The sequence below is a fragment of the Chaetura pelagica genome, unplaced genomic scaffold (genome assembly GCF_000747805.2).
Source record: "Chaetura pelagica isolate M959 unplaced genomic scaffold, ChaPel_1.0 scaffold55, whole genome shotgun sequence".
Classification (NCBI taxonomy): Eukaryota; Metazoa; Chordata; class Aves; order Apodiformes; family Apodidae; genus Chaetura; species Chaetura pelagica.
The window spans coordinates 3,432,012-3,448,593 of record NW_009953571.1 but is presented as its reverse complement, the minus strand read 5'-3'; the positions used below and the strand labels follow the sequence as shown (position 1 = coordinate 3,448,593).

Here is a 16,582-nt window from a genome sequence, read left to right as displayed (position 1 = left end):
TGTCCTAACAGCATTGTAACTGCTTTGGGAAGGTGCCAGGCCCACCCTGCTCTGAGCCTGCCTTGCAGACAACTCCCTCTCTCCAGCCATACCCAGGGCATACAGGATGCATCTGAACAGGCTTCCATGGTAGGACAGAAGAAAAGTATGAGTTGAGGAGGAGACGGGGAAAAGGCCCTTGGCATGATGGAATAGCTGTTCCTTCACAGCTTTGGCACATGAGTGCTCAGAACCTGGGCAGAAATTCATCATCCAGGCCTGGTGCACTGGAGAGTGAGGGCTAGCCCCAGTCTCTAGACCTTCCCTCAAGGCCATGTTCTCTGTTACACTGTGTTGGAAAAAGTTCTGCTCAAAAAGGTGATTAGCCAAGGCAGTCTGTGCCAGCCAGCACAGATACACATGCCTGGCAGAGGGGAAGAGGACTTGTGCTGCTGCCACAGGCAAACACAGAGATCCTCAGTGTTGAGCAGTTCAGTGCCACCAGTGCACTTGCTCCCTGCCATTCAGGCTCACCAGCTGTCAAAGGGCCACAGCCAGCAGTCCCACACTGCCAGCACCCCCACACAGCCGCGTCTGGCACAAACCTGCCCAGCCAGGCTGCAAGTGCTGTTGGAAGGACAAACACACCTGACCTGGGGAACTACAGGAGGCACCACACCCACTACACCCCAGCAAACACCGAAGAGTATCTTGAGTAGGTGGTCCCACAGGGGTTTGAGCTGAATTCAGCTTCCTTGTACTGCAGTCTGACAGGTAATACAGCCCATGTGCCATAAGCCTGTCCTTCACTTGCCTGCTAAAAGCATGGGGTTTGCAAGTGCAGGAAATGCTGCTACCTGAAGCACAAGGGCTGCCTGGCTCCCTTCCCTGCTTTAGGTGCCACTGGGGAAAGGCAGGATGCACATTCAGTGCTGAGAGATGGCACTGGCATCAAGAACATCTCTGCCACCAAACCCAGCAAGCTTGCCCTAGCCCAGACAGCCCAGCTGTGGCAAGGAGGGGTGAGCTGGGGCTGTTGGGAGCTTAAACAAAAGAAATCTTTGCTGAGGAAGGGACCAGGAGGGCAGAAAAACTGCATGGGAGGGAAGGAGGAAAGGAAGGCAGATAATCTGATAGGGCAGCAGACTGGTGATGAGCCCTGGAGGTGCTGCACAGACTGGCAGGTGGGTTAGGGCTCCACTCTCAGCAGCTGGGAGAACAGCTCCCCTCCCCATCTGGAGCAGCAGGTCTCCTGCTCATCTATTTACACACCTTCTCCACCATCTCCACAGCCCTCACTCTGCTCATCACCCAGAGGATCAACGGTCCCTTTGCACTGGAGGCAGCTTGGTCACAGCTCCAAGACAAGGTGGGAAAGAAGATGGGAAGGTGGGCACAGTGTGCTGGCCTGGTTTCAGGCCTCCACATTCTCAAAGAGCTCCTTCTGGTGGTCGAGCAGGAACTTAGTAAAGGTATTGATGGGGTTGATGGCTTTTAAGGTAATGGCTACATCTTTGGCCCACAGCAGATTTGGGCCAAACACAACTGCCAGGTTGGTGTTTGTCATCTTGTTTCTGTCACTGTGATCAGAGACCTATGTCAGAAGGAAAGAAATCAGTGTGAATCCTCCAGAACAACACAGCAGCTGCCCTTCACCCTCCCCAGAGCCAGACCTGACACACTCCCAAGGGAAAACAGGACAGAAGCTGAAGACCCAGTGCCAGAAGATGGCTGGGGGAAACATGTGATCCAGCAGTGAGGAGCAATATCTTGCCATTTGTAACTATGGCTTAAGCACCAGGCCATATCCTGTCAATAGGCCCAAGAGCACTGTGAGCCAGTATCTCTACAGTCCAAATCACCATTCTAACTAAACGATCTTCCCTCTTGCAAGAATAGCCTTGCAGTGGCTTCCCTGGCAGCAGAAAGTTCTGTAGGATGGATCTGAGACCCCTCTTTCTAGTCTAATCTTCTACTCAGATATTTTGCAGTTGTACATCCACCCTGGGGAGCTTTTCAGCCTTCCTGGTACAGACCATACAGGCTTAATGCCCACCTGCACCTCCCAGTGTTATAAGAAGCAACTGCTTAGGCTGGTTCATCATGACCATTCTTGATCTCTGTATAACAAGAACAGAAGGTAAAGAAAAGCGATTTCCAAGCTTGAGACCCACTTCCTCTCAAAGGAAAAGAGGGAGCAGGCAGTCAAAAAACTGATTCAGGACACTAGCAACTGAACTAGAAAACTAGCTCACCTGCACCAGAAAGGCTGTCAGTAAATGGAGCACTTCATAGTTTTCTTCTGGCAGAGTCTGGAGTGTTTTGCGAACAACAGCCACACGATTCACCTCCTCCACACCTGAAAATCAAGAGAAAAAGGACAAGTAGATCCATAAGGAACCCTCAGCACCAACCCTGATGAAAACTCTGTTTTCAGTCACAGGGTATCCCAAGCAGGACTGCCCCCTCTGAAGGTATCTTTGCCCTTGACCAGTGCAACATCCAGGGAGTAGCACACTCTTGTTAGAACTCACTCTGGAAGTTGACAACATGGCTGTAGAGGCCAAAAGTGAGGAGAGGCTCAGGCAGCTCCCTCAAGAAGGTCTTGAGAATCACAGCAGGGAGGTGGACATCTTCATACTGCTGGAAATCCACAGGCATGCCTGAGAAGACAGAGCAGAAGGATTCAGTGCTCACTGGCCAAAGCAGGTCCTTCTCCAAAGAATGGGACTAGTTCCAACACAGTTCCAGCTGTACAGTAGTCATTAGGGGATGAGAGGGGCTCTGCTGCATTTGGATACTTACCCATGTTGTATTTTTGCTGGACCTCCCTGACAACCTGCGTATTTGCCGATCTGCGGAAAATCCCCTCTGTAGTGAGAGCTGTGAAGTGAGAGCAGATGGAGAAGGTCACCCACATGAGTCTCTGAAAATGTTCGTCTTAACAATCATAAGTCCAAGCTGTGGGGCATTCAGACAGATGTCAACAAGCCCATTTTTTCAGAGTACAGCCATTCTTTCTGCTTCTGCTACCAGGCAAAGGATACAAGGAACATTTTGCTACTGTTACACAAGTGGGACTACAGACAACTGGAAGACAAGACATACCCTCAGCCCTGCACAATCTCTCTTGAAAGCTAACTCAGCTAGTTCAGGCCTTTACACCTTATTCTACACTGCTGTTCTTCTGTGTCTTACCACACACTGATCTTCAGCTTTCCCTGAGCACTTACCATGCTTCTGCAAATAAGCAGTGGTGTCTCTGACCACCAGAGGAACAGGAGACTGATCAGGGTTCTTCTCCCTGAGACTGTGGGAAGAGAGAAAAGGTTACAAATTACTGGTCTTCCTTGCCCTGCATGCAGCCCCCAAGTCTTGAAGCTGCACACACAGGCTCTACCACATAGGATCTTGCTATCCCAGTCCCTGCTTTAGCCATTATTCCAGACCTCTCTCCTCTTCACCCACCATGATACATCATTCACTGGAGGAATTATGAGCTCATTACTACACCACAGGAATATTCCCCTATCTTCTGTAAATATCATAGCATGTAGCTGCCAGGGCAAAGGGGTTCCAAGAAGCCAAGGCTGCTAGTTATCAATCAGGTGAAAAGGCTCAAGCTTCCTTCTTCCTTGCCTGTAAGAGCAAGGGCAGAAAGAAGGTGACATGAGAGAAATATAAATGGGGTAGGTTTACCCATTTCCCTCCCGTAAGAGAAGATATATCAACCCAATGACTGACAGGGAAGATCCTGTGATACCAAGGTGTTTGCTGCCACCCTCACATTCAATTGTCTATACCACTTAATAACATGGAGCTGTTCACCCCTCTCATGCTACCGACAAGCTCAGGCACACAGCACCACAGGGGTTACATTTGGAGATGTTGTGCTGAAGCACAGGAATGTGTTCCCAGATTGTTTTCAGAGGATCTGTTTGGCCACACAGTACTGGCTCCTCCTCATTCCCCAGGGAGGCAAAAATCACACTCAAAGTTAAAAATACCTTCAACACTTAGCTGGTATCACTGGCCCTTTGCAATGTCTGTTTGCCTATGTCACCATGCAGGAATGGGGGCTGGCAATCAGTACAAGAGTGAATAGAAGTGCTTTTAAAATAGAATTTAAGATATGGAAAAAACTAAGAAAGATCTCCAGCTCTGCTCAGTCAAAACAGCATAACCCTAAAGACATTTCCATAAGCCTCCCACAAACTTCCTTTGCTTCCAGAAGTTTCTAGCAACATAAAGCCATCTCCATGACCCTTATTTTGCTCCTCCCTTAGTGACCCTTAGCTGAAGAAACAATCTCATCCTAGTTTAGATACAATCTAGCTGGGGAATTAAGAGGGTGGAACTGAACTGAGTCACTCAGGATCTGGACATGACTGCAGAGTTCCTCAGAAGAATGATTAAAGCTTTGTAGGAAGTCTGTACTGCAAGAAAACTTACAGCCACTTTTGCAACTGTTCAGTTAGAAATACAGTGATCTCATATCAAGCAAGTCAGGGCAAAAGCAAAACAATCCAGAGATACTCACTGCTGGAGCGAGACTCCAAACTGTTGGTTTGGCAGTGGTGGGCGTGGAGGTATTGACCTCTGGGGCACTTGTGAAGGCTTCTGCAGGGATCTCAGATATTCATCATATCTGCAGCAAAACACAGACTAGTAAAAAGCCACTCAGCCTCCCAGAAGGAGCATGCACCCAGCACTGTATCTGACCCACTGCACACCCACTGGTAACAGCTCCACCTAGCTTGATAGGTTCCACCTATGCAAAAACAGGACAAGCAGCTCTGGAGAACAGGGGCAACAAGAACAAACATCTGCTTACCAGAAAAAAAAAACCACCAAAAAACAGGGAAAAAGGAATATCCACCTGGAATCAGAAACTGGAGTAGCTGAGGATGACAGAGAGAATGGGAAGGAGACCAGGACAGCATTGCTTGTGATGAGACAGTTGCATGTGTGTGTGTGAGGGATAGGGTATCAGCTTGGTAGGACAGAGTTTATGGGAACTTTGGGAAGCCCCAGAGACAAGCTGAACTGCACAGTGAGGAAAGTAGGTGCACAGATGCAGCAGATGTGCACCATGAGCTCCAGGTCAGTATGAAGGTCAGCAGCTTACAGGAAGCCTGAGGGATGAGTTGGGAGAAGCAAGGATTGGAAGAGGATTTTTAACTCAAGGGCAGAACTGGATGCCAGGGCCAAGGACATGCAGGAAAGGAACATGAAGAGAAACAATGGTCTTTAAGGCAATCTGTCACTACTCCTTTCAAAATCACTGCCTGAGTGAAACAATCTCTCCCTCCTCTTGCCATTCCTTCAGAAAAGTCCCCTCCCACAGAGCCCTAAGCAAATGGGAGACAGGTAGCATTCTCACTTCAGCACTTGGCTTGGGATCCCCAACTGTTCCAGCTTCACATACTCCTCCAGCTCACTAAGGAAGTTCACATAAAAAATTTTTCGTCCAAACTTAAAGCTGAAAAACAAGAGAAAAGCAGGTATGTGAGGAATCAGGAAATCCAGGATCAGAATGGACTTTTTATGGGCAAGGAGGTCTGCAAAAGATATCAACGGGCCAAAGAGGCAGGTATGGCTGAGCAGCAGAGATGCCACCCACACAGCTCTTCAACTTAATATATCTTACCAGGAGATGTAAAGACCTTCCAAGTCACATTAGAAGCCCAAGCAGCAGCAGGCTCCCTAAAATGCTGGCCTTCTCCTTGCTAAATTCAGCAGTAGACTGGAGGAAGTATTGTTATCAACTGTTTTACAGAGTTAGAATTTCAGCATCAACACCATGAATTAAATATAGTTTGGATTGATACTCTCACTTCCTTATTCATGATTAGCCTGCAATACTTCTGTTTGGCTGAATAGAAAGAGAGAAGCACAGAGCTGCAATCTCTAGCTTCCCAAAACAGTACTTTTTGAGTCTGAGTATTTCTGAACTCAGAAACAGGAAAAGATAGCATAGAGAGACTCCAGGGTGGGCTGGGCAGCCTGGACTCATCTTGTACCCCACTGAAAACACCCCATTATTCCCCTGCAGTGTAAGGATGTGGGTGAGCCTCTTATAGTGCCTCCTACCTGATCAGAGGCTTGAAGAGAATCAGCAGAGTCTTGATGAACATGGTTGGGTGTACAATATACAAAGCTTTGATGTTCTTCTTGTACCTGCCAAGAGAAGCTAAGGATGAGCTGCACTTCAAGCAGAGTAACCACCCTTTTCATAAGATTAAGGCACCCCGGGTGCTCCATTCCTTTTGCACTGAACCTCACCACTCCCAAGCACCCACAGCTTCTGCTCTCCCATGCTTCATAGCTGTGTCAGCAACCTAAGGGCATGTTCTGCTGTATTCCAAGATTCACTGAGAGTAGTGAGCAGCCTCACCAGAAAGCTGATGTGGGGCTGACATACTTGCACTGGGTCCTGGTTTTGCTGCTTGCCTATTGGCCTAAAGGATGTAACTACAGAAGGAGCTGTTTATCCTGTGATTCAGCCTGCATTAAACAACAACCCACCTCCACAAGCAGCAGAAATAAGTGATAGTAAATTATGATCACCAGGCTACACAGGGGGCCTGGTGAAGATCTCCTCTGTCAGGCAGCATAATGTTATGTCCTTGCTTGGTGCAGCCTTACTTACTTGCGATCAAATTCCCTGTAGGCATCCCGCAGCCAGCTCAGGGATGGCTTGTTCTCACTGGTCAGGCCATGGTGCAGGTACACCAGTGTGTAATCACTCTCCACATACTGGTCCAGTGTGAATTTCAGGTACCTGAGAAGAAACAACTGCTGAACTCACTTCGAGGCTTTTCCTCCCTTTAGGACCCATTTTTGTGTGCCATAACAGAGGACTTTTATCCCCAGTAACGAAGGTGAGCACTTCTGGGAGGACAAGTCCAGCTAAAGAAGCTAATGCAGATCACTCCCATTCCAGGACTCCAGCACTCAGGCATTATATCAGGCTTAAGAAGTTAACAGCAGCCTCCCAACACTCTACTCACCCCAGCAGTTTCACATGATCAAGTTGATGACTTGGTGGCATTCGACAGGCACTGAACAAAATTACTTTCCTTCCATATTTGTCATCACCTGCAGATGAAATGCCAGAGATTACAGGGATTTTAAGGAATACGTTGTGGTCTTGGCAGCAAGGGGTAAACTGAGAATGGGACACCACCATGACAAGGCAGAAGTCAGGATTGCCACAGCCGCCAGCAGAGCCAAACCTTATTTTCAGCAGTTACCATGGGCCTAATATGGAAGCAGAACCCTGAACACCAAGGATCTGGCAAGTCAACAATGCAAATAGAGAACAGAGTCCATGCTCCAGCCGTGAATGAAGGGGAAGGATTGGAAGCTGAGATGCCTCAAGGCATGTAGGGATGGACACTTCAAGGACAGAGCAGAGTGCTCAGAGCATTGCCCCCCACAGGCACAATAACCACTCCTACACATAGTCCCAGAGTAACTGCTTGTGGTCTGGTGCATTTGTTTCTTGCTTCACCTGGAGCTTATTCCCACACACAGTACAAAGCCATTTCATACACTGGAAACCAAGAAACTCCTAGAAATAAGGCAGTCCCAGCCACATCCCAGAGATGAGAAGCAAACATCATTATAAGCCTCTTCTACAGATGGACTAAGCAGGGCTGCTGGATTCTCCAGAAGGACTGCCAAACAAGCTGTTCACTGTTTCCTAGATTTTCCATCCACAGAGATATTTTTCCAGCCTGAGCTGGAAGAATCTCCAAAGTGCAGCACAACAAAGCATCTTATGCAAAAACTCAGCAGAAAACAGTCCCCATTACACTAGAGCTAAACATCTCATAAAGCATCTTCATCTCAGGCAAGACATTCCCAGCTACCTCTCCAGTCTTTGTAGACAACAAGCCAAGTTTTCCCCAAAGCAAGTCTTCATACATCAGTGGACTTCTGCCAGTAGACAGACATACGTCAGCTGCATGAACAAAACCCAAGCAGATGGGCATGGACAAGCTTAGCAGACATGCCAGGGGAATGGCGAGATTTAGACAAGTAAGAACCAGGTCACAAATCTTTTGGACATATGGAGTTGAAGCAAAAGTCCCGTTCCCTCCCAGACACAACACCCAGTCAATTTCCATAAGGATGACTTGCTTGTTAGCACTCAGTGGTGATTAACTGGTTCCTTTAGTGTGAAGGGTTAAAGTCTTCCCATCTTTCCTGGAGCATGAAGCTGCGGAAAGGACTACTGGGATTACACTCAACAACACCCTCTTTTCTCCCCTACAGGACAACCATCCCATACAGACCACAGCACAGAAAAGCAGCAAGAATTGCTATGTATGCAGGACAGCCCTGCAATATGTCATCCCTCTTGAAAGATATCCTTTCCCCTACATTGATTTACAATAGTGAGAGCATGTAGCCATTTCCTCACCTTTTCATGGGCTCTGGCCCTCAACTACCACTTGGTTATACTTGCTGTCCAGAAACTGAGATCTCAAACTGAACCCTGGAACAGCAAACCTGAGGTTTCTGGGAACACTGCCTGTTAGTCACAGATGACTAGCTGGTGCTGCAGATGGCAGCCAGAGAGATTGCATACACCAGCCACAACAGTAATATGCCACTAACCTTCTTTTACCCCCATCCTGGCCAGAAGAACAGATGCTCTTGCTACTTCTTCACCTACGTTTTCCCCTCCCAAGTACCCTTTTCAAGTCACTCACCAGACAACACAAGAGACAGAATTTTCTAAGGCACGCAAGCCAGAACCTCTACAAAAACTAGGAACACTGAGGCAGCACTAGGTACAGACCAGGAAAGGGGTGGCATAGGCCATCACATTGACATATACATGCAGAAGTAAGGAGCAATTGGGAAGGACACATGACCCAGGATGCAGGACTAGGAGAGAGCGATGCAAGGCTCTTCTGGAACAACCAGATACAGTCACAGCCAGGCCACAAGACCAACATTACATTGCATATCCCACGGTAGCCCATTCTCTGCCTAGCCATGAGTTTCTTGCTATGAGCTTTAGGGCTGGGTCTAATACACATAAGCTATATATAAAACAAAGGTGCAGGCTCCAAAATCCTGGGCAGGGAATATGGTATATTGCAGTTCTTCCCAGTGGTCTCAGGCCACTCGTGTTTCCATCTGGAAGACAAAGCATCCTGCCTGCACAGAGCAGCAAGAAGATGACAGCATCTGAGAATCTGTTTAGTTTTGCACTGATGAAAAAGAATGGCCAGAAAGACTACAGATCTTTGCAGATCATAGCTCTATTCTCAAGTCAGAATAGGTGCTATCTTCAGTTAGCTGGGAGGCTGCATTTCACACCAGAGTGGATGGCCTGAGGGTCAGAAGCAGACCGCAAGCTTGGTCAAGGCAGACCTTGGTTGTGAAGAACTGCCGCACACATGTTCATGTTATGCTGTGGGTGGCCACCCACTCACCTCAGGCTCCTGTGCACTGATTTCCAGACCTGACAAGTCACAAGTCAGGCACCACATAGCTTAAACACCTGCCTCTGGAATAACAGGAAAGCCTATGGCAGGGCCTATGCAAAGTATAGCACCCCATTCCTTACATAGCCTTGGTAAAAAGCTCAGGAATCCCTAGTAAAGAAAGAACCGACAATCCACAATTCTGCTGAAAGGGAGATGGCATGTTTCCCCAGATAATTACCAGGGCCAAGTATACCAAAAGATAATCTACAGTCCTCTGCCTGACTGACAAAGGAGTGACCCATTTTGCCTTCGAAATAAGAATGACTTTATGTGTGAGGCCTACACGGGAGTCAGCACATCCATTACTGATTTCTGGGTTTCACTCGAGTTTCATTGCACTGAGCTCAACCTGCCAATACAGACACTTTCAAAACAACCACCTACCAATCTTACTTCCACTCACATATATCAGAACTGCCTGGTTCCTCCAGACATGACAGAATTCAAAATTCAGCAAAGCTGAACCATCAGTTGTTTTAATTTATAAACAAGAACCTAAAGCCCATTCCGTGCATTCTTGGCTGTTGGAGGAAGCTGCCTGCAGGTGGCCTCTCTGTCTCCTACTGAACAGATTCTTATCGCATTTGATCTCTCCCAGATGCTCCATCCCTGTACTGTTTGCTTTCCTGTTTGCAATATTAATCTCATGTATCTAGGTTTTCATCCCCTGTTTACAATTGCAAATAGCTAAAGTTTCCATTGCACACAACTAGAGACCATGAAGTAATCACCGCTCAGCTTCCTAGGCTGGCTCCTACCTCTCCCAGATGAGGAATGCTCAATAGTTAACAACAAACCAATAATAAAGCAACTATATACTATCAGTACTCACAGAGTGCTCCAACAATGTGCATACCTTTGTAAATTCATACATAAAAAATATTTTCAGTCTACACTGGAATTAAACTACCTCCCTATAGTATCTAATTCAGATTTTATTATTTTTTTTAACAACAAAGAGCAAGACTGTAGTCAATATGCAAAGCCTCTCCAGTCAAGACAGCTCATCTAAAAGAGACAGTAAGTTGTAGTACTGATGGACATGCTAATTCTCCTGAGCATTGTTATGGTGCTTTTAAGGCCCAAACATATTCGTCCTCCCACCTAAAAAGCAGCACTTCCAGTGCATTTCTGAGACAAAGTGCAAGCAACATCATTGCTGTGGTTCCAAGCCACCAGTGCAGGACCATACTTCTAAAAGGGCAGAAGTTGAAAAACTGAGGCTAATGTTTCAAATGGAAACGTGCAGCAATACAAATGTGTCAGAGCACAAATTCATATCAAGTACTTTATTGAGACAGGACTGTCAATTAAATGATTCTGTACAGCCAAAATGGAAAATACATGCTTGACTTGCAAATCCTACTATCTTTTTCTAGGTATTTATCCTGAAATACATCCGTTAGCCTTTATTCTATGATGGGAAGCTGTCATACTACTCACTGGCAGCAGAACTGCAGTCCAGGGACTCTGTTCCTACCTTGATCAGGTATCTTTGTCTGAGGGCCTATCATGACAAAAGAGTCAAGCGGGAATATACTGGTTCTTTGACACCAAGAGAATGCTGATAGATAAAACCTGCCACCCAAACTAGTGTTATTGCTAAAACAGCAAAGTTAGCAGAATTCAGAATCAAGGAAAGGACACCACTACATAATTCTGGAACATTACTACACAAGTTTCACAGAGCTTTGGATGTTTATCAGAGCCACTGTCATTAAAAAAACTCTCTAATGTAACTTCAGGTTCCTGCCAAACTTATGACATAGCTCAGCAGTGTTCAAGGGCAGTGTTTTAGCTGCCTGTTTAACTCCAAAATGGATTTAGCCTCTCAGGAAAAGAAGGTAAGGACCTCAACATAGAAGTATTTTAATACACGACACCTTCCATCTAGATATTCTCAATATTCAAACACTGCCAGAATCATAAACCCTTCCTTACCAAGTGACTATAGCTCTTAACTGGAGGGACAGATTAAAGAATGCAAAATGGGAGGATGCCTCAGAGCATGACAAATGGGGGAGAAGAGGCCACACAATGAGGCAGTGAGGATCAACATTTCCACGGCCTGCACAAAGGTCTTGGCCTGCTGTTCAGAAACAGTAGAAAGAATATCACACCAAAGGAAGTCTTCATCTACATTGAGAAGTGTGTAAGCACCAGGAGTCAAATTCTTAAGGCTTGGGACCGAAGTCCAGAGAGTACTAACAAATGCTCAGCAAGCACAGTCTAGCACAGCTTCAAGCTAAAATAAGGAATGAGTTACCAAAACACAACATCTCTGAAGCCAAATGGAGAAGAAATAGATACCAATCACTTTCCGCTGGAAAATCTAGTGTAACTGCCAACTGCTCAGCACTTGAGCACAGCAGCAGATCATATGAAGGAACAGGAAGCAATCCTAGGATGAACTTCCAAAGCCCACATGACAAGGAGGTAAATCTGAGTTCAAACTGAACTAGTCCCAAGCAGGCCACCACCATGACAGAAGAGGAACAGGTTTTACACTCAGACCCAAGAGCCCCAGAGTGCCTAAAGTAAAGCCCACATGCCAAATTTGGCTCAGATGATTCTGCTGCACCCAAGGCAGAGGTGCAGCCCTCAGATGATAATTTTGTGCAGCCTTTGGACTCCTGGAAAGTTGCCAGTGCAGCGGAAGGCTGAGCAAAGTTTGGGCTTCCCTGAGACAGTCCAGCTACAGGCCACAATCATGCTAAAGGAATACCATGATCTACAGTACCAAATGTTAAGTGTCATAAAAAATCTACCTACCTGGTTGGGCCCCATCAAGTGCACCCTGGTCTGGAGGAACAGAAACAAAGTTATAGCAAGCCAAGCTTATTCTGGAGTATGAAGTCTCCAAATCTAGCCATATTGCCACTGGGATGCATTTAGATGTCTTGCTGCAGTCAAGCTCATTCTATTTCATCTTCCTCCCATGCTCCTCTCTGAAGCAATCTATCCAACAGTTAGAGGTGGCAGCAGCAACCACTGATTCCAGAATATCTGTCATGAATTTGGAACTAATTCTGTAGAATTGCAGTTAAGTTTCTGGCCCTTCCTGTTACACTTCTCCAATCACCAAAATGGCAACTGCCACACTGCCACTTTAAAAAGGGTTAAGCATAACTAATTCTGAATGTCAAATCCCTTTGGCCAACTTCAGAAGTGTGAAGGTCCTTGAGAACAACTTCCCTTCGTAGAGAATGGCATCATACTGTATGAATAACACATCCAACATAATGTTTTGCAATAAGCTAAGTTTCACCAAGAAGCTGAAGATGGGAACAATTTATATCTTCAACACACCCACAGCTTTTTTTAAAAAAAATAATTCTGAATTATTAAAAAAAAACCCCACACCAAAAAACAAGCACACACACACCTCTGGGCATGGAGGGGTCTATGAAGGCATTTATTGCCACTTCCAGCCCCTTTATTTTACTCCCACAGGTATACAGTCAACAGACCCACATGGGCCTATCAAGATAGGAGCCCAAGCAGAGCAGGGCTCTAGAGAGAAACACCCCATTCTGTTAGTCTCCCTTAGAAACTTAGAATCCCTTAGAAACTCTCCATTCCCTTGATCTCGCATGTCAAAACATAGTGCACATGCTGGGCTTCCTTTGGATGAGCCCAATTTTACAGAATCATAGATTCATAGAATTGTTTGGGTTGGAAGGGACCTAGATCATCTTATTCCAACCCCCCTGCAAGGGCAGGGACACCTTCCACTAGACCAGGCTGCACAAAGCCCTGTCCAACCTGGCCATGAAAACTTCCAGGCATGCACAATCTCCCTGGGCAATCTGTTCCAGTGTCTCACCACCCTAACAGTAAAGAATTTCTTCCTAACATCTAAACTAAATCTACCCTCTTCCATTTTAAAACCATTACCCCATATCCTATCACTACAAGCCCTGGTAAAATGTCCCTCCCCACCTTTTCTGTAGCCCCTTCAGATACTGGAAGGCTGCTATGTGGTCTCCCCAGAGCCTTCTCTTTTCCAAGCTGAACAACCACAATTCTCTCAGCCTGTCTTCATACCAGAGGTGCTCCAGCCCTCTTATCATCTTTGTGGCCCTCCTCTGGACTTGCTCCAAGAGCTCCATGTCCTTCCTGTGCTGAGGGCTTCAGAACTGGACACAGCACTCCAGCTGAGGTCTCACAAGTGTGGAGTAGAGGGGCAGAAACACCTCCCTCGACCCGCTGGCCACACTTCTTTCAATGCAGCCCAGAGTACAGTTGGATTTCTGGGCTGCAAGTGCACATTGCTGACTCATGTTGAGTTTTTCATTGACCAACACCCCCAGGTCCTTCTCCTCATGAGTGTTTTTAATCCTTCCTCCACTGAACCTTTATTTGTGTTTCAGGTTGCCCAAGCAACTCATCATCCCATATGATACAAATGGGAAGGGAAGGGAAAGGAAGAGAAGGGAGGGGAAAAGAAAAAGCCCCAACTGAACCAAAAAAGTAAAAGCCAGAAGCTACACTCAAAAGCAGCAGAAATGTAGGCACCCTGTATTAATGGAGCTAATAATAATGCACCATAATGGAAGGGAAAAGAGACTGTTGTTATCAGAGGCCTCTGCTGAGCCCATTAGCCACCAAAGACACACTGTATCATACTTTCAACATCTCTACCTTTGCCTGCTTAGTGAAACAACAGCTACTGGTGCTCCAACACTGATTTTACTTCTCCGTGTCAATCATTAACAGCCTGGTAGGTTTAGTACCAGACTCACCATTGAAAAAATATTCACTGTTGAAACTGCAGTTTCAAACTGGTAACATATAAGAACGTACATCCCCAGCTCTCCACCTTGCTTTCCCACTTCAATCACAGGTCTTAAGCACACCTGTATCACACCTTCTGTGTGGGAGCAGTCCTGCAAACTGCTAATTAATGGTGTGAGACACCACATTTCCCACAAAAACTAGCAGAAACATGCTGTGAGCTTCAGCAAAGCTTTCAAGTCACTGGGCAGGGACTACACAGCTGACATAAATAGTCACGGCCACTCTTCTGACAACTACTACACTAAATTCTAGCCTCTAGAGCAGCAGACACTTCATATGCCAATCTTGTGTTAAGCCTCGGGTTTTCTCACCCCAAAAGGAAGAAAGCCAATTATTGTGTAAAATGGGAATGCTGATGCACATCCTAGCTATAGGTTTGCGTATTGAACACAAAGGCAAGAGCAATAGTTTGGACTGGGCAGAAGAACAAGGAAGGAACACGTTGGCAGAGAGCTGTCAAGAACCCTGCTCTCCCCACAAGGCCCCAGGTCTCCAGTGGGCACTGTCATCTCCAGAATAGTCTTTCAGACTGTTATTAGCTATCAGCCACGTTCTTGCAATTCAGCCTCTGCTAAAATTCAAGGCCAAGATTATGTCACCCTACTCTGCCTCAACCCCAAAGGAGACGGAAGCAGCACCTGTGACATATAAGAATTAGTAAGAGGACACAGAAACTCTTAAACTTTACAAATTTGGGATAGTTCCTCAAGAGCCTTGAACCAGAAGCCTGCATTTGCTCCAAATGTTATGTGATGTGAGCAAGGAAAAAACCCCACACTTTGCAGAAGTGGTTTGTGCAGTAAAATTGAGCCATTTCTGCTCCAGCTTCTAGCCACATGTAAAGATGAGTTTTTCTGGTATTATGCTCAAAAAAAGAGGAACTTGGAGTCACAAAGAGCACAACCATGCAGACACCTCTCCAGAGCCTGCATAAAATACTTCAGAAACACACACCTTAAGGCAGGTCTGAAAGGATGGGCAGAAGAATATAATCTCTCCTTCAGAAAAGGAGTGAATTCCAGAATCAAAGTAAGGCTTCCCAATAATGCCATAGTAGTCCCTTGGAACTGTGGCCTGGATGCCTTTTGCTGCCATCTTCCTGTGACACACTACTGCACAGGACAGCAATGACTTTCCTTCTCCTTCCCCATGGACAACCTCTTCCAGGAAGATCCCAGTCCCCAGAAGAGACGAGCATAGGACACAAAGGAGAGCATCTCTGAAACTCCTGCACTATTTTAAAGTGAAAAACAAAACAAAACCCCCTATTTTTCTGACCAATTCTGCAAAATGTTTTTCAATATTACTTTCCCTCTTTAGGCCAGATAGCCAGGATATGCAAATCCAGCACACCTTGAACTGAAGCAGAAATTAAGGTCATCTAGAAAATTAATGCACTAACTTTTTGTCATCAAAACTAGGCTTTTAGTAAGTTATTAACACCATGCACCCATCCCACAAGAAGCAAATACTTTTCTGATCACAAAGGATAATCCCTAGAATCATGGAGTTCAGGCCACAGATAGGAATCAGCCTTCTGCTTTTGTCTCAAAATAGCATCATCATCCCAGAATCTATTTCAGTAAGGAAAGTGTTTGCCATAGGCTTCTGCTCTGAAGTGCAGACCAGGGAAGGACGCAGAAGAGAGAGCTCATAAATCAGCAGATTGATCTCTTGCCATTTGCTACTATTTACAAGAGAACCGGGTTGGAGCTATTTTGTTTCGGACTCAGCATGCAAAGTGTTCACTGCACAAGCACAACCTGTCAGTAGAGCTAGATCCAAACAGCTCCATTTTAATCCTCCTGTGAGATTTTGATTCCCTGGAGTTCTTTTAATAGGATTTTTCCAGATTTTCCCAGATTGTTTGCTCAATCTGTCTGATTCTCCAAAGAGTTAACGTAATTAATTATTGACCAAGAAAACTGAATAGACAGCTTCACCCCAGAGCCAAGATTACCACTCAGGCCCCTTTGATCAGCTTCAGAAATCCTGCTTCTAAGAGATGAGACACCAGCAAGTCTCAAAACTACATGGCAGCAAATCCCCTCTCCAGAGCTGTGCTACTAGTTCTTCAGATGCCAAGAAAGGCATTACAACACGTTCTCTGTGTGGGGGACAGTCAGAGGCTTTCAGACAAAACAGCTATTGGTGAAAAGAAGCTAGAAGCAGCCAACAACAGAAGCTTCTCTGAGCTGCTTCTGCACAATGCAGAGACACAACAGGAGCACAGAGCTCACTCACAGATTTAAACCACAATGGAAAAGGGATCTCTTTCAGAATGCAGGCACTCT

The 16,582-nt window shown here is 46.0% G+C and overlaps 1 protein-coding gene across 1 annotated transcript in view; it reads right to left on the bottom strand.

Moving 5' to 3' along the window:
- Window positions 1-1,393: 1,393 nt before the first annotated feature.
- ARHGAP1 (Rho GTPase activating protein 1) overlaps window positions 1,394-16,582 on the bottom strand; it is a 19,636-nt gene continuing 4,447 nt past the window's right edge. The window contains exons 4-13 of the mRNA XM_009999550.1: window positions 6,993-7,080; window positions 6,632-6,763; window positions 6,073-6,159; window positions 5,363-5,461; window positions 4,520-4,627; window positions 3,213-3,289; window positions 2,785-2,862; window positions 2,514-2,642; window positions 2,235-2,338; window positions 1,394-1,573 (exon numbers count right to left, since the gene is read on the bottom strand). Of these exons, the coding sequence (XP_009997852.1) occupies window positions 1,394-1,573; window positions 2,235-2,338; window positions 2,514-2,642; window positions 2,785-2,862; window positions 3,213-3,289; window positions 4,520-4,627; window positions 5,363-5,461; window positions 6,073-6,159; window positions 6,632-6,763; window positions 6,993-7,080 (1,082 nt within the window). The remainder of the gene's footprint in view (window positions 1,574-2,234; window positions 2,339-2,513; window positions 2,643-2,784; window positions 2,863-3,212; window positions 3,290-4,519; window positions 4,628-5,362; window positions 5,462-6,072; window positions 6,160-6,631; window positions 6,764-6,992; window positions 7,081-16,582) is intronic.